This window comes from Amyelois transitella, chromosome 18, assembly GCF_032362555.1.
Source record: "Amyelois transitella isolate CPQ chromosome 18, ilAmyTran1.1, whole genome shotgun sequence".
In the NCBI taxonomy this organism is placed as follows: domain Eukaryota; kingdom Metazoa; phylum Arthropoda; class Insecta; order Lepidoptera; family Pyralidae; genus Amyelois; species Amyelois transitella.
This window is the reverse complement of record NC_083521.1, coordinates 591,438-607,743: the sequence shown is the minus strand read 5'-3', so window position 1 is coordinate 607,743 and position 16,306 is coordinate 591,438. Positions and strand designations below refer to the sequence as shown.

Here is a 16,306-nt window from a genome sequence, read left to right as displayed (position 1 = left end):
AGGTGTATAGTTATTGGTAGTTTACTTTTAATAACCAAATAGTGCCGTATACGTATCATTTATTATTATACTGAATTATTGAAACATTGTTGGTTTACAGCCGATACTGGATTGTCCAGTCTAGTCGAATACATAAAAAGTCGAATGTAAGTTGTAACTCACAAGGCAGTATGGTCAATATGCGTAGGTAGCGTTGCACTTGAACGATATAAAAAAACTGCTGTTAAATGTTGTCAAAAATGTCAAATCAAGCGGCGATACGGCGAGCAACAAGACAAGACTTACAAGAAAGCTGTACGTTAACGGATGTTATTGTATCGATTTAACATAAATTTGCGTTTACCACGCTATATTCGTCATGGATATTGTCTTTTTCAGTGATCTACAATGTCATGAAAATTGATTCAATGATTGTGTTTTAGGAAAAGTGCAATTGTTTACAAAATCGGGTGTGGACACTAAACACATTTTCGAGTGGTGTGTCATGACTCAGTAGTCACAGAAAACAATGGGAAAACTGTGGAGCAGTGTCATTGCGGCTGTTGTTCTATGTTTTGTCTGTTGCGGGGGCGATCGTGGAGATTATGTCGGCTGCTACAAATTCATGTTGGAGGATGTACTGAATACGCACACGGGCCAGTCGGTGGACGTGTGTTTGTCGGCTTGCGAGCAAGTTTTCTACAAGTACGCGCTCATCGGTAACGAATCTACATGTTTTTGTGGTAATAAACCGGGTCGCTTCAGAGTGCCAATAGAAGTATGTGACACTCCTTGCCCTAAGAATGAGACTCAAAAATGCGGCGGATTGAACGCTAGCAGTGTGTACGATACAGACGTCGTGGCGCCAGGAGCGCCGTCTTCATTGGAAGTGTTGAGAGTGACAGAAACTACTGCCCGGCTGCAATGGTCCTCTCCAGTGGCTTACACTCTAATTACAGGATATGTTGTGAGAGCTTACGTCACTGAAACTTACGCAGACTTTCCACTGCTGCCTTTCGAGTGGCGACTCTCCAACAGCACCTTTGAATTTATCCTACCTAACTTACATCCCGGGTCTTCATACAATGTGACAGTGGCTGCTACCAATCATGACGAGGAAGGTCCCAACATCACTAGTTCGTTCACTACCGTAATAGGAACACCAGATCCGAGTCCCCCTGATATAATTATAAAGGAGAGACGTGGGAACCGTATGGTTGTCCATATTCCACCAGCCAAGAATGTGAATGGCCCTGTTTCTATGTACAGAATTGTGGTTTCCATAGAAGTGTACCAGCAAGGGTTCCTGACTGAGAACCTTGGTAATTATTCATATGCCAAAGAGCAGGGGCTTCCTTATTACATAACAGCAGAATTAGATCCTGATGATATTAAAAATGACTTTGTCATCGGAGACAAACATGTTTATAATGGGTTCTACAATGCCCCTCTGGAGTTAACTAATGATATTGATGTCTCCCTGGGGGTGGTCAGCGAGAAGGGTTCTGTGCGGAAGATCAGGTATGCAGAGTCTACTAAAAAGATTATTTTGAACATCAATGAGCCTGAAGATGTGTCACCGATGGTAGTAGCCCTTGGTGCTGGTATTGCTATAGGGGTAGTACTGCTATTGATCGGAGTGGGCCTCCTTATAATTCTTAGGAAGAGAATCCAATTCGCCAGAATGCAGAGAGGCTCGCAATCCATGCCACTCAATCTGAGCGAGCCTTGCATGGAGATAGAGAACTCTGGGTTTTTACAAGACGAGGATGAGAGAGTGGACTACTACGGTAATTTAAAACGTAAACTATGGAATATCCCTCGAAATCTCATTGATATAGATATTTCTTGTGTTGTTGGACTGGGCAGTTACGGGAAATTCACAAAAGGAAAAGTTCAACAGCACGGAGCTCAGACGCCAGGTTTGGTGCAGATCATCTCAGACAGGGAACTAGAGAAGCCTGATAAGAGACTCATGCTGCAAGAGTTGGATCTTCTTATAAAATCAAGTGAACACGAAAATGTAATTTCTCTTATTGGTATCTGCGAAACCAACACAACATTATTTGTAGTATTACAAGACACCAAGCAATCATTGAAAGAAATGTTGATTCAGAGTAGGCACAGGGATCTTCAAAACAACAAGTTTTGTCTCGTCACAGAAAACCAAGTGCTTCAAATGTGTGTGGACATTGCTCGGGGCATGGAGTATCTGCATAGTAAAAAGATTGTGCACAAATGTTTGAGCTGCCGTAACATTGTGATCACCGAGAATGGAGTGACGAAAGTGTCTGGATTTGGTCTCTCACATATCCGGCCTATACACGAGACACCTGACTACACTCGATGGACCTCCCATGAGATGCTGCGGCAAACGAGGTTTAACCCTAAAGCTGACATTTGGTCTTTTGGTTGTCTGTTATGGGAGGCTTTAACTATTGGTGGGACTCCATATTCTCATACCGCGTGCAAGGATGTAGCAGCCCGAGTGTTGCGTGGCATGCGGCCGTCTCAGCCTTCGTATGTGGGGGATGAGTTGTTCCAAGTGTGCCTGCAGTGTTGGCAGGTGGACCCTGATGAACGGCCAACATTCTCCTCCCTCTATCACGAACTGTTACCTTTCGTGGAGGCTCCGGGCACCAGGAGCATAAGTTTCACCCATTACAATGGCTTCAATTATGAACCTTATGTTCCACAATACGAAATACTTTCATAGTTTTAACTATAGTGTTAATTGAACTAGTTAGTACTCGTGACAATATTATGTAATTCTTTTAGCATAAGCATCCAAAGATTAACATTTTTATAAGTAGGACCTATTCAAAATTACACTAACATACAATTTTCCTTAACGCTTATTATGTACTTGGCAATATGAGGAAAATTGTTATCTTGCAATGTTTTTCCTGATCATTGCTAGTGGGAATATATGGCATTATTGAATATATTATTGAATCTCGTTAGCGCCAATGTTGATAAGATACTAAATGATTGAAGTTGGTAACAAAAATTTGGCTTAGCAACTTCATATTCAATGGGCTCCAATCATAACAATTTCTATGAAGAATTCAAATTAATTAGCGTTATACTAATAGTCGGTCGGTAGTACGCGACGGCCTCAATGGCGCAGCGGTAGTACGCTTGTCTGTGACACCGGAGGTCTCGGGTTCGAATCCTGGCCAGGGCATGATGAGAAAAGAACCTTTTCTGATTGGCCTGGGTCTTGGATGTTTATTTATATAAGTATTTATTATAAAATATTGTATCGTTGAGTTAGTATATCTCGTAACACAAGTCTCGAACTTACTTCGAGGCTAACTCAATATGTGTTATATGTCCAAAAAAAAAACATACATCATTCAAATTTGCCATGAAGATGTTGGCACAGTACCTAATTAGAATTCACACAAATTGTTTCCTCCATTCAGTAAGCAGTTTTTATATCCAGTTGAATCTCATTACGGATTTCCCACAAAAACTTTGGTTTAATTTACCTTGTATGAATGAAATAAAGTAATAAAACGAAGTTGACTAGCTGTCGCCCGACGACTTCGTACGCTTTAATTTTATGAGGATGAATTTTATAACGTGGTGCTATTGATTTAAGCTGGTCTATAAGTGGTTAACAGTCCTCAACACCCGAGTTAACTTTACTGAGTGATTGGGCAACATCCCAGTAAATAGCTTCACAATAATGCAGTTTCACCTAATCCATCCATTTTCCGGAGATAAGCATGTGCAGACAGACTAACAATCAATTTTTTTATCTGTTTTAAAATATCCTCTCAGGCGTTCTATGACAGTATTATTTCTTCTACACTTTTCATATTACTTAGGTCATTCAGAACACGTGCCACTTGACTTCATATTGAATTTTCTTGTGCAATAAAATATTGGTTTTTCGACTACGGTAGTCACAATTAATTTTTCATATTGATTGATTGAATATGCATTTGATTAAATTGGTACCTACCGTACGTTTTATACTCTTTAAATTATGTTCAATAAAAATCACAAAAGTAGTATGTATTAAGCTTTTATATTATTTAAATCCTGTATAATCTCATATTTATGTATTTTAGAATCTCTGACTTTAGGCTAAGCTACGGATTTTATATTTAATCGAATTCAATATTTTAAGATGACTAACTAACTTGTAAATATGTTTGTGTTACCCACTTAGTATATAAGCATAACTGTAACGTACTTTTTTTGTATATTTTGACATAAATCTAAGATTTAAGTTTCACATTTAGCCAGAAATGCATTTTAATCGACCTGTAATTCTATGAGCTATCTGTTCTTTCAAGTGTTGGTATGGATAATTATTGATGAAGAACATACTTCAGTGTTACCACTTTTATAAGTTACACCGATGCTCCTGCGCATTATAATTTTTTTATGGCGCGAAAATATTTAAGCAGTTGAGCCCATCAGAGCGCGCCATTTTACCTGCGAATAGTGATGTAGCAGGTGACATTAATTTAATGAATTTGTAATAAGGGCGTTATTTTATTGATTTCATTCGGTCCAATTGAGCGATATTTTGCGTTATTCTGCGCAGTCATATAGTTCTTATGCGACTTATGAAAGTGGGAGAATTTATGTCTCTTTTAATTCTTGTAACACGACGTTAGCAACCTATCAATATCTCAATTCCATCGTTTGTTAAGTTCTTCGAGATTTTTAGAGCATACCTACTTTAAATTCTGTAATATAGGTATGTATGTAAAACGACTAAAAGGAGTCGAGTCGACTTGAAGAAATGCAACCCAGTCATGTTTCCCTTGTATTTTTATATAAGTTTAGTGTAAGAATACTGTAAAAAAATGTAGATTTAAATAATACCAATATAACAAGCAATATTCACCATTTGAATTGGAAGTAATGGTATTTATTTGATAACGATTTTATGTATGTCTAATGTTCACGTATATTCATTTCTCAAAACCCTTGGAAGGGTTTTGGTTGAGGTGAAAATTTTTGATTTGGGTGAATTTAACCTTTTATAGCTTTAAGTGAACTGTTCTTGCTATTTTGTATCTATTTTTTTATAGCAAGGTCAACTAATAGCTTGGCAACACTACATAATATATTCTTGGTCTAAAAGGCCTAAGAAACACGATGCAAGGTCACAAGTTAAGCATTTTCGTTTGGCATAAAGAGTATTATTCTTATAATTGTGAGACTGTGAGATCTTAATTTGACATGACATTTCAACTATTGTAACGAATCTAGTTTATATCCGTCCATGTATGTGTATTATCTATAGACTATAGACAGATAGTAAGATTATAGACAGGACATTTGCTAGAAAACGTTGCATATTTTACAAAGCTTTTTTGTAGTGGTAATTCCCCATGATAGTGCTGCTTCCAAAGGGACTTTTATTTTACTTATTACCTAGCTGTGCCCACGACTTCATCTGCGTGGAAAAATTATTTTGGGCATCATTGCCTTCAAGGATGAATAATTTTCCCCGTTTTTTTTCACATTTTCACAATAGATAAAAGCTGTTTGAATTTTTATACATTTTGGAATTCTCTGCAGTTTTCCAACAAATGTTCTGTCTTTGTAACCATTTTGTAATACCTGTGCTGTTTTCGTATTATTTGTATGCGATGCTGGTATCGCCTTTTTAATTTATAATACAATAATTTTTACACCATCTCCTTGTTTAATTTTTCATTATTCCACTAATCATTTTGTATTATTTGATACTGGTCTTCTAAGGTTCAGGGGAAGTTGGAAGAATTAAAACAAACATTGTTTTGCATTTATTTAATGTTAATATAATATAGACAATGTTCAAGGTACCTTTTAATTGGTTTTCGATCTTTTAAACACTAAGACATTATTTATCTTTCGTTTAACCTCTTAACTTTTACAACATTGCAAAGTAACATTTCATTAGAAAATCAATCATGTCAACTAAATAATAATAAAACATTGACTAAAATATACAGAATTTTAAATTCAAAAAAATTATTCAACATTTCAATTCAAACTTAATTAATAATTATTTCTCATACATAACATTGCAGACCCGTTTGTCGTAAACCAAGTTAACAAAATAATAAAAAATAAAAAACTCCATCACTGAACTGTACATCAACAAATGTTTTCAACGTATTCTATACATAACGTGCCGAGCCGCTGTCTATACATACTTATAATACGCAACAAGTTATAATTCAATAGAATTAGTATAACATATCAATCTCAACATGTGTAAAGGTTGATGAGACAACGACTGATCGGCGCTGGGACTTCGGTACTGCATCGCCCTGCGCTGGCGCCACGCTGGGCGCCAATTCCTGGCGCCCAGCGCGGCCGCGAGCGCACGCGCGGGAGCCGCACACGACTACATCCTTGCGGACGATTCCACATGAACCGAGTGAAAATTTTAATGACAATAAAAATTATATATTACAATAATCCCTAACGTTTCGGGACGCGTTTCGTGACGATGTCAATATGCGCAAGTTGATTCCTCAGTCTTTAATAAATTGATGACAATGAGCAAGGAGAAGAACGTAAATGAAACAATGTTATGCAATTATATACAGATTGTGAGTACTATCGCGTCGCCGCTGCCTCGCCGGGGGCGCTACCATCGCGTACGTCCCCAAGTATTTCTTATCTCGTGGATATTACACCATGAACATACAAATTAATTTATTTCACGTTTTCCGTTAAGAAAAACCATGAAATCTGCAAAATAATTAATATTTCTCCAAGCCAATTTCATGTCGTAGATAATGCAATAATATACATTATACATTTATCAACCTGTATCATATGCGTAGTGTAATAGCCACAAAAAATTTAATCCTTGTTAAATATATACCAACATTGCGCCGCTGCGGATTCATAGTATGCCCTATTCGCAATTCGTCCCAAGTAGCAAAATGTCAATATTTATTTCTCGCGTATAGACATCTCGATGTTAGGTTTAGTCACGAGAAGAATACGCATGACTGGCTATTGAAGGGACTAAGCGAATTTGAGAATTTGAACTTATTAAGTCCACCGCGACTAGCAGGCAGTGGCGGGCGGCGGCGGCGCGTCGTGTGCGGCGCCCGCGCTCCAACACGAGCGCGGTGATGTCTTAATGTTGAGTTCGACTTGAACGCACAGCCATTTTCCTATACACAGTATCGAACCTTACTCTAGCCTAGCGCACCAACGGCTGCCACCTTCTTGTATACCCACTATACTAACTATAGTAATTACAATAAACCACTCTATCAACAAATTCAACAACATTTAGCTATTAAAATTAAAAGGAGGATGAGATGCGCGGTCGCCGAGTCGCCGGCGCGCGGCCGACCTTGTCCTCACCGTAACCGTTAGAATGGAGAATGACAACTAGCTAACTTAGCCTACAACATTGAAAACCTTAACCGTAACAGTGTTAATGTTAAAATATTCGTCGATAGTGTGCGGGGTGCCGCGTGCGAGTGATCTATGCGAGTGCGGTCCTATGCGGGGGGGGGAGATGCCCACGAGTGAACTACGAAACGACTCCTAATATTTGACACAACCAGAAACAGGCACCCGTGGTGGACGTTTGTGCGCAAAATGACAATTACGCTATTATGTAAGAAAATCTCGTGTCACTATGTTTAACAATATTTGTCATTCTGCGTAATGTTCATTTGGCGCAGAAACGATGGCAGGGCGCGTGCGTGCGGAGTGCGTGCGAGCGTCTATTTGTCAGTATCACAGAAACAGTACATAACCTTGTCTCGGCGCATCGCTGCAAACGTAGTTCGAGAACGACGACGTTGCACTATTTGCACTATTTATTATCTTTCCACACGATAAAATTTATTCAGATAATGTTACCGCACTAAAATTATTATTTTGTATTCACGATATACTCTCAAATATTGTAACAACTTCAGTATAACAACTTTTAACATTTCCAGTATATTAAATTATCTATTACATACCCATAATATTGTTTTTAATATGACAATTATAACTAACAATAATTTCACCGATAACGTTAAACGTTCGGAATGTTCTTCGCAACGTGCTTAGTTTAACGTTAACGGTCACGAGATGGGGGTAACGAGAGAACAGGGGATAACAAGTGACAGATGGCGCTCGGGACGCGAAATACGCATTTTCACAGGTCCAATTAATCCATGACACTCAAAAGAATTGAGAATTGTCATTTATTTTCTGGTATGAGCAAGTGGATAGAGAAAGAATATGCCAGGTTCAACATTCAAATACAGAATTTACCATTAATCATAAGATTATCACATTAATCGAGTTTGGACCCGTAAAAATGGTCCTTCCCGCGAGTGTAACAACAACACGGCGCCCTCTGTCGGCAACACGACATCGAGAATCGTTTGAGACCCTGCGAAGAGCATTCCGACTTCAATAGGCAAGACGCAACACTGATAGAAAGAAAGGAAAAAGGAAGAGCTAAAGATCGAAGTCTACCCCGGAGGTCGCACAAACCGAATGCTGGCTGGGATCAGAAATCAAATTCCCGAATAATTGACGATTTACTTACACGTACCGACTAATCAAGTAATTCCAATAAAATTGAGCTTGTAAAATCGACGTTCACAGGCATTGAGTTGGAGGTGCCAACTAACAATTGGCAAACTGCCCACTGTAATCGGATCATCGCGACTGCATTCACATTGTAACTTTCAACCTTGTTTTGTGACATCTAAGTGTCCTTATATCAAAGTCAAGAATTAAGCTTGTGTTTACTGTTATTGGAATATTATTAATACGTTTCCAAAGTGCAGATTTCTGGCTCGAATGCCATGCCGTGTGGTAATTAAATAAATCTTTGGATAAGTATTTTCAATTTTAGATGGCAGAGTGAACATTAAGAGTTATGTTATTTATTTTAGCCGCAGTCACGATGCCACGAAATCTCATATTAATTGACACAAGACGATATCCGTACCTACCCCCAAATATACATATTAATAAGATGAGAAGTTGAAAAACACCAGAAAGTTGGAACAGCGATACCTATACCATTAAAGATAGAATATTATGAACTACCTATGTGAATGAACTACTGCAATGTTACCTACATAACACACATATATTATAAGAATGTATGCTTGCTCAATGGCAGATCGCAAAATATTATAACGCCAAATTCAGAGTGTCCTTAGATCTAGAAACTTCTATTGCTTTTCATAATCTGCGGGTATTTATGTATTTTTTTTTTAATTAACTTATGACTGGATATCACTCATTTCGGACACAACGGGAAACTTGTCAATTTGCGTATCTGGCATTATGCGTGCACATAAAGAGTAACAGTAGCACAACTTATCTACGTGTCGTTGGACAGAGGTACTTAACTATAATTTTATTACTAGAAAATTTCACTTTTACGGAAGTACGAGGTTACGGCGTCTCGAACCAGCTCCTTTATATATAATTTTTTTTTAATTAACGCTTAAGAAGATTTAGCTGAGAGTTCTCTCAATTCCTTTTCTTACTAACTACCGTACATTAAGCCGATTCGAATATAATTATTATGATTACGATTTCTTTTGTACTTCATTCCTTTCTGATAAGTATCTGCCATTATCAAGGTGGTGCGTGACCCGACCACGAACGGAACTACGATGGCACTTCTGAGGTAAACGAACAACTTAAACTATCCGAGGGACTGCGGACTCAAACGTCTCAACGAGAACTAAGCGACTGTAAATAAGAACATTTATAATATTGTCATCTCGAATATAATATAGAATCTGCTTTAAAACCTTTAAAATATACCTCTACTAGTCTGGACATGCATTATATTTTTATTAAATTGTACTTACATCGTAAGGATTTAGACCGACATCGAATCGATAACTACAGAACATCCCTAAATCAACACAACATTATAAATGGATAAAAAAATAAAGATCTTCAACGAGAGAAATAAGGAATGACCGAAACTGTCCATCGTGCGCTCGATCGCTCCGCTACAATACAGCGCAGGTCGCGGCGCGCTCGGAGCATCTCGGAGAACCGGACTTGGCCGAGTCGCTCCACCAATCACAATGCTTCCCGCCGCGACACGCGATCGCCATTGGTGTCACGAACACGTATCTTCAAAAAGTCGTCACCACGACAATTTAAGCAGCTCTCGGCAAGTTCATTCAACGAAATGATCCGATGAAACGTCCGACATGCATTCTATTGCACATAATGTAAACTAAAACAATAACTTATCAATGGTAACATTTACAATGAAAGTCAACAAAATAATATAATTTATGCAGATGTGAAACGATAATAATTAAAAAAATAAAATGTGCAATGGAATAGGAATTTCCGTGATAGGACATATCACAATCGTACTTTCGTTATACGTTAATAGTCTGCTACGCAGCGCGTTATAACACGTCATCAAGTTAAAACATAAAATATAGCAATAATAATAATAATAAACTCTATGTGGTACATGCATAAAATCAATATAGATAAATCTATGTAACTGTAAATAGGTAACTATGCGCGAATGTACGCGAGCTGCGGACGTAACTAATGGTTACGCTGGCGGGGACGCTTGACTAGAACTACGCTATGTTCTACAACACGCCTGACGCCCGTCCCCGACGTTAAAACAATGTATAATAATCCCCACCCCTTCTTTTTATCTTATTATTTAAAGTCGTGTTGTTATATTTCTTAGGCGATTTAGCTTGACAGCGCAATTCAACGGTCGCATCGCTGACGCGCTTGTTACCGAGTCCAACAATTAGGCTTTGGCGAATAAAAACTGACAGCTGTAGTGAAAATTTCACATTTGCAATGTTTTCGTCAACAAAAAAAAGTCAATTTAAATTAAAAAAAGAACGAGGGTACTTCAGAATTTATTTTCACCTACCCTCAATTTAATTTTACAACAGGTAAATCAAACCTATATGTACATTTTGATGCACACGTTCCACATCGCTTATGGAAAACTCATTCATATTTCCCTAAACCCATTTCCAATATCGAATATGCGCACACACATTACGTTGCACACTATTGACAACTGTCAGTTTCGACTCCGCAACTAACCGCCCGATCCGCCCGATAAGCGACGACCTAAATTCGCACATTACAACCATTATAACTACACGACGGCTGTCAGTTGCGCCCGCGCAGCCTGTTAACTGCAAAGGGGTGGGGACGAAAGTGTCACCTACTGCATGAGCCCCGAGATGGCGTTGTGGCGGGTGCGCTTCAGCTCCTCCTCCTGGATCTTCTGCTCGATGAGGTACTGGGCGTTGCTGATGGCGGTGGGCGAGCCGCTGATTGTCACGATGCGGTTGCGGGTGCCCGGCGCGAACGTGCCCTTCTTGGAGATCTGGATGCTGGCGCCGGACATCTGCTGGATCTCGACCAGGCTTCGGCCGCCTGGGCCTGGAAATGTTGGCGAGTGAAGTGTTAAAAATCTGTTGTTTGACGAACAGAATATAATGGATCCCACAGCTGGGCAAAAGCGTCGCTATTTATCTGTCTGTCTTTATATTCTGTCTGCAGCAGAATTGTGTCGTCCAATGAGTTAAGACGCCAGATTCTTTACTTAGGTTAGCCTCACTTAGGTCATATTTGCTATGATTTCCTGATGTTGAGGTACTCGAACTTTGGACGGCAATTGCTTTCCCAAGTCTCTTGTATTGTAAAATAAGCCATATGGGGGTGGCCAATAATATCGTCACCAACAGGGACAAACATCAAGATCATGATGATCAAACATAAATATATAAATAACAATCCAAGACAAGTAAAAGTAGTAGTAGATTAATGTGACCAATAGGTATAGATATAATATAGGTATGGTTCCACTCCAAGGTCACCGATACCTTACAAGGAACCTACGACAACAGTTGCTTCGTGCAAAAACCTGAATCACTCCAGACTCTCAGCGATAGGAGGAGCTTTCAACAAACACCACCAACGTGGACTCACCGAGTATAGCACCGACGATGACCTCCGCGATCTCGACGTTCTTGGAGTCCTTGGGCTGCGCGTCGGCCGGCGTGGGGCTCTTGCTGAGCGGCAGCAGCCCGGCCGACGGGAAGCCGGCGACGCCCGTGGACAGCGAGATAGGCGCCACGGCTGGGGGGCGAAGCGCGTCGAAAGAAACTTCCGTGAAACGCTCTAACGCCCCGCCACGCCCGCCCCCCACCCCTCCCACGCCCCCCACGCCCACGCCTGCACACACGCCGGATGCACGTCGGGGCGGGATGGTGGTGACACTTTACATTAGAACGTTTCGCGCTGTTGCCAAAATGCGACTGTTACTGCGGTGCGGTGCGGGGCACAGCGCTACGGTTACGTCCGCCATTTTATGCTAGTGTGCGCGTTTTTGTTTTACATTTATTAACGTCTCCGTTCGGCTTTAAATAAAGACTTGAGCTGTTTTTACGCGTACCGATGAAATCATATTTACAAACCGTTCACTTTTGTATTTTTCAAAGTAAAAATCCGTTTGGAATGATTATAAAAACAATTAGTTTAAAAACAATCATTTTACATTATTCGAGTGTTGTACTGGTGTTAAGCGCGTTCGCGGAATTTGCAAAATACCATATTTCACCCCCTCATTTGCTGATTTCTTGAGCGCAATCGAAATACATAGATGAGAAAACAAACACAAAATATTACAACAAATCTATTAATTTCACTCTATCAAAAGTTACGTTTTTCCGCGATATGGCACAACATACTGTTTTAATATAGGTACACGGCTAATTAAATTTAACACATTAATTGCTTACGTATTTGCATTAAGCAAATAAAACAAGAAAATAAAGCTTATTAAAAGTACGAATCTACAGAATGTTTTTGTAAATTGTTTTAAAAAATCTATAATAATATTTTCGCTGCGCAGGCGACTGGTAACATGTGTGATAATAATCCCGTCACACGTATATAATAATATACTAAGAACTACTTTTATTACCGCATCTACAAAAACAAATATGAAACGAATTACTAAAAGATAACATTTCAACTATATAGTCTTCCATGCAAAACAAGTATTATGTGAATCGGAACGTAATGTGCAAAATAACGTACACTAGCATAATCAACAAAAGTTTGTAACGGAACGTTTTCATTAATTCCCGCCATCGGTAGCGCTGTGTTTGCGATATTGAGAAGAAGATGAATGGAGAAAGAACAGCTTAGGCAATAGGCGAAATTAATTTAAATAACGTTTATTTTAAACGGTAAAACAAAAAAAAATCCATTTCGCGCAAATTTATCATGCGACGCAGGTATGACATTGGACCCAAAATGTTATAAACTGATGTTTTACTGAGAAACCAGTTCCTAGATATGGACCACGACCATAAAAATTCAAAATTTAAAAAAAAAAATATTCTTTACACTTCAAAGAAATGTGGTAAAGTCTCCCTGTTATAAAACTGGAATAGAGTTTAATAATTCTGCAATTATACGGTACACAGCACACATTGGACTTATACGCAGCGCACTTGTCCAAAGTGATTCAATTAATAGTTGATTGTCGGCTCAATTACCTGCTCATATCGTTACCATTTTGGGTCATTTTATAATGCTGATATTTCCAACAATACGTTATACAGTTATTGAACGAGCCATAGTGTAATCTCGTAAGGTATTCGCATCACCACGCGACTCGGACTCGAGAAACAAGGTCGAATCGATATGTATCGATGCTAAGCTGTTCTTTCTATGGCCATGCAGATGGTAGCGTCACGTTTCGTATATTTTTCATGTATAAAGAACACTATAACATATTGTTAAGGAGATAAGTGTTGTTCTAGCACATATAAAATCACGTTTGTAATAAGGTTAATTAAATTGAGTGATTGTTTCAAAGGTATAGTCTTAAAATTATAGGAAATCTTAATTTCGCCTTTATTAAAAGAAAGGACAATTTTAAAGTAATTTTTAGAGCCATTTTTACCATTCAATCAAAAGCATCAATTGAAAAAAGGTTTACTCTTTAATTCATTTTCGTCTAAATTTATAGAAAGGGAAATAAATTAATTTTCGATATAAGTTAATTATAATTATATTTACTATCGCTTCTTCGCTCATATTTGAATTTACATTAACTGAACATAACAAAATTGAAGTACTCAATAGTATTATAAAGTGTTAGTGATACAAACGTAAGTACGTTATTATCACACACTGAATAGAAACGCGACGCTAACATCAACACCGTAATGTATTGCCGACAGAAGCGATGTAGAATTTAGAAGAGAAGGGACACAGCCGAAACCAGGACAGGCCAATAGTTAAACAACAAACTAATCAGCAATACAACGAAAACAGTGCCTTTGGCTAGGCATGCGATTACTTATTAATTATTGTAGGTACTTTAAAAATTGTAATTCATGGACACAAACTGTTTCAATTTTAATTGTTTTATATAATAGCTACTGGCCACCAGATCAAAGTTCGTTCTATAATGAAATTCGTCATCGATAAAAGAATTGTAACTACCTATAAGTATTATGAGTTTCCTAATAAGTGCCACAGCCGAAACAGTTCGCCTCCATCTATAAAGTAAACAAAAGCCACAGTATAATAGAAGTGAACTCAAACGGAAAAATTTAGTTGAATCGCGACAGCCAATCCGGTGATGAGAAGCGAGCATAAATTAAATTTAGAATTTGGAAGCGAGCACAAATTGAATTTTGAATTTAGAAGCGAGCGCGGTGCTTCAGCGCCGCACCACGCGGCCAGAGACGACGGCAGGCAGGTCAAAACGGGAAAGTTGGTTTAGCCTTATGGTTTATTGGCAATTTAAATATATTTTTTATTTAATTTCTATTAATTCATTTCAAAGAGACTTAAAAATCGATCATAAAGATGTAAGGCGTCAGTCAGTACGTTCATTTGACCGAGTAGTTTTGGCCCACTTCGACTCTGGCCCTGCATCAAGGCACCGTACGACGCGCAATACCAATTCGTACAACCAATTTTCGAGTCATTACCACAAATTGACTCATCTTGTGTCACCACCTTCATATACGCGCAAACGAGATTACAACTTTATTGTCAAACATATCTGTGCTACTTGTCAGTCAAAAATGCATAACTACATTTAGCAAGTTTCAATTAATCTATTTTACTTTGGCAATTGTAAAAATTAGCGAAACATAAAACCTTAAATTCTAACAAACACACAGATATGAAACTAGTTGTATGCACGTTGGCTACTCATTTGAATTCAACAGCATTTACTGTGTATCAATTAATTTATATGATGCGCTGTTTACGTGTGCAGTGTTAAGACTCTCCTTAAATTTAATTTATTTTTTCAACTTCTCCGCTCTTTTCTTCCTCCTGGCTTTTAGCCCCGGTTGCATCCTCACAACTCTGGAGAGGAGCCCGGGGTATGCCTTTAACCATGGACCCTGGGTTGAGCGAGTAAGGTTTTTTGAAAAAAAAAACGACTCCCATCTGACCTCCGCAACCTTCGCAGGTAAACCTGACCCGTATTGGATCCATGGTTACACATCCAGTTGCCTGAATGCGCAGGTTTCCTCACGACGTTTTCCCTCACCGTAAGAGCATCGGTTGGTATTCAAATTCTTAGTATAAATTAGTAATCACCGCTCTGTTTTTCAAAATCATCACAAAAATTATTAAAAGTAAGAAAAAAGAAACAAAGAATTTTAGTTGAGTCTTAACATTACACCTTTCATATCTTTGCACGAGTGAGCAAGCGTCATTTCAATTATTTTTAGTATGTGTACCAACTGCCAAATCAGGTTACAAATCTAAAATATTCTGAGAATGGTTGATTTTATGGCAGACATCTTATTTGGCAGTGAGTATACACTACATACTGTAATTTTGGTTCAGGCAAAAATCATGTATTCAACTATAATATTAAGAATCATTTTTATTTAAAAGAGTAATTTGCTTTAAAAACATTTGGACTGCATCAAGAAAGTAATCTTAATACATCTTGAGAATTTGGCAATTGGGAGTTAATCTATGAATAATTGATTTATTCATTTAATGTCGTCTATATCCCTTGCGGGATAGACAGAGACAGAAATCTTGAAAGATTGATAGGCCACGTTCAACTGTTAAATTTAATTTAATTGCACAAATAAATTAAGAACGAGTTTCTTATCAACTTGTATTATCAATGTATGTATCATTATTGGTCTGATATGAACGACCTTAAACATAAACTGAGCCTATTGCCAAGTGAACTTTGATCAAAACATATTTTTTGTTTGAAATTTACATACATATAGTCACGTCTATACCCCTTGCGGGGTAGACAGGGCCTGAAGAGTCTGACAGGCCACGTTCGACTGTTTGGCTT

At 38.3% G+C, this 16,306-nt stretch overlaps 2 protein-coding genes across 6 annotated transcripts in view; one reads left to right on the top strand and one right to left on the bottom strand.

Moving 5' to 3' along the window:
- The first annotated feature begins 99 nt into the window (after positions 1-99).
- On the top strand, positions 100-5,635 carry LOC106135248 (putative inactive tyrosine-protein kinase Wsck). The gene has a single exon (XM_013335491.2). It carries the CDS (start codon positions 509-511, stop codon positions 2,693-2,695), a length of 2,187 nt encoding a protein of 728 aa, XP_013190945.1. The 5' UTR covers positions 100-508; the 3' UTR covers positions 2,696-5,635.
- Positions 5,636-5,745: 110 nt separating this feature from the next.
- LOC106135255 (RNA-binding protein Pasilla) overlaps positions 5,746-16,306 on the bottom strand; it is a 59,992-nt gene continuing 49,431 nt past the window's right edge. For 4 of the 5 annotated variants that reach the window (XM_013335498.2, XM_013335500.2, XM_013335501.2 and 1 more), the window contains 2 exons: positions 11,932-12,177; positions 5,746-11,382 (listed from right to left, as the gene is read on the bottom strand). In XM_013335498.2, the coding sequence (XP_013190952.1) occupies positions 11,162-11,382; positions 11,932-12,177 (467 nt within the window). In that variant the 3' untranslated portion in view covers positions 5,746-11,161. The remainder of the gene's footprint in view (positions 11,383-11,931; positions 12,178-16,306) is intronic. The other variant, XM_013335502.2, reaches the window with a different exon arrangement.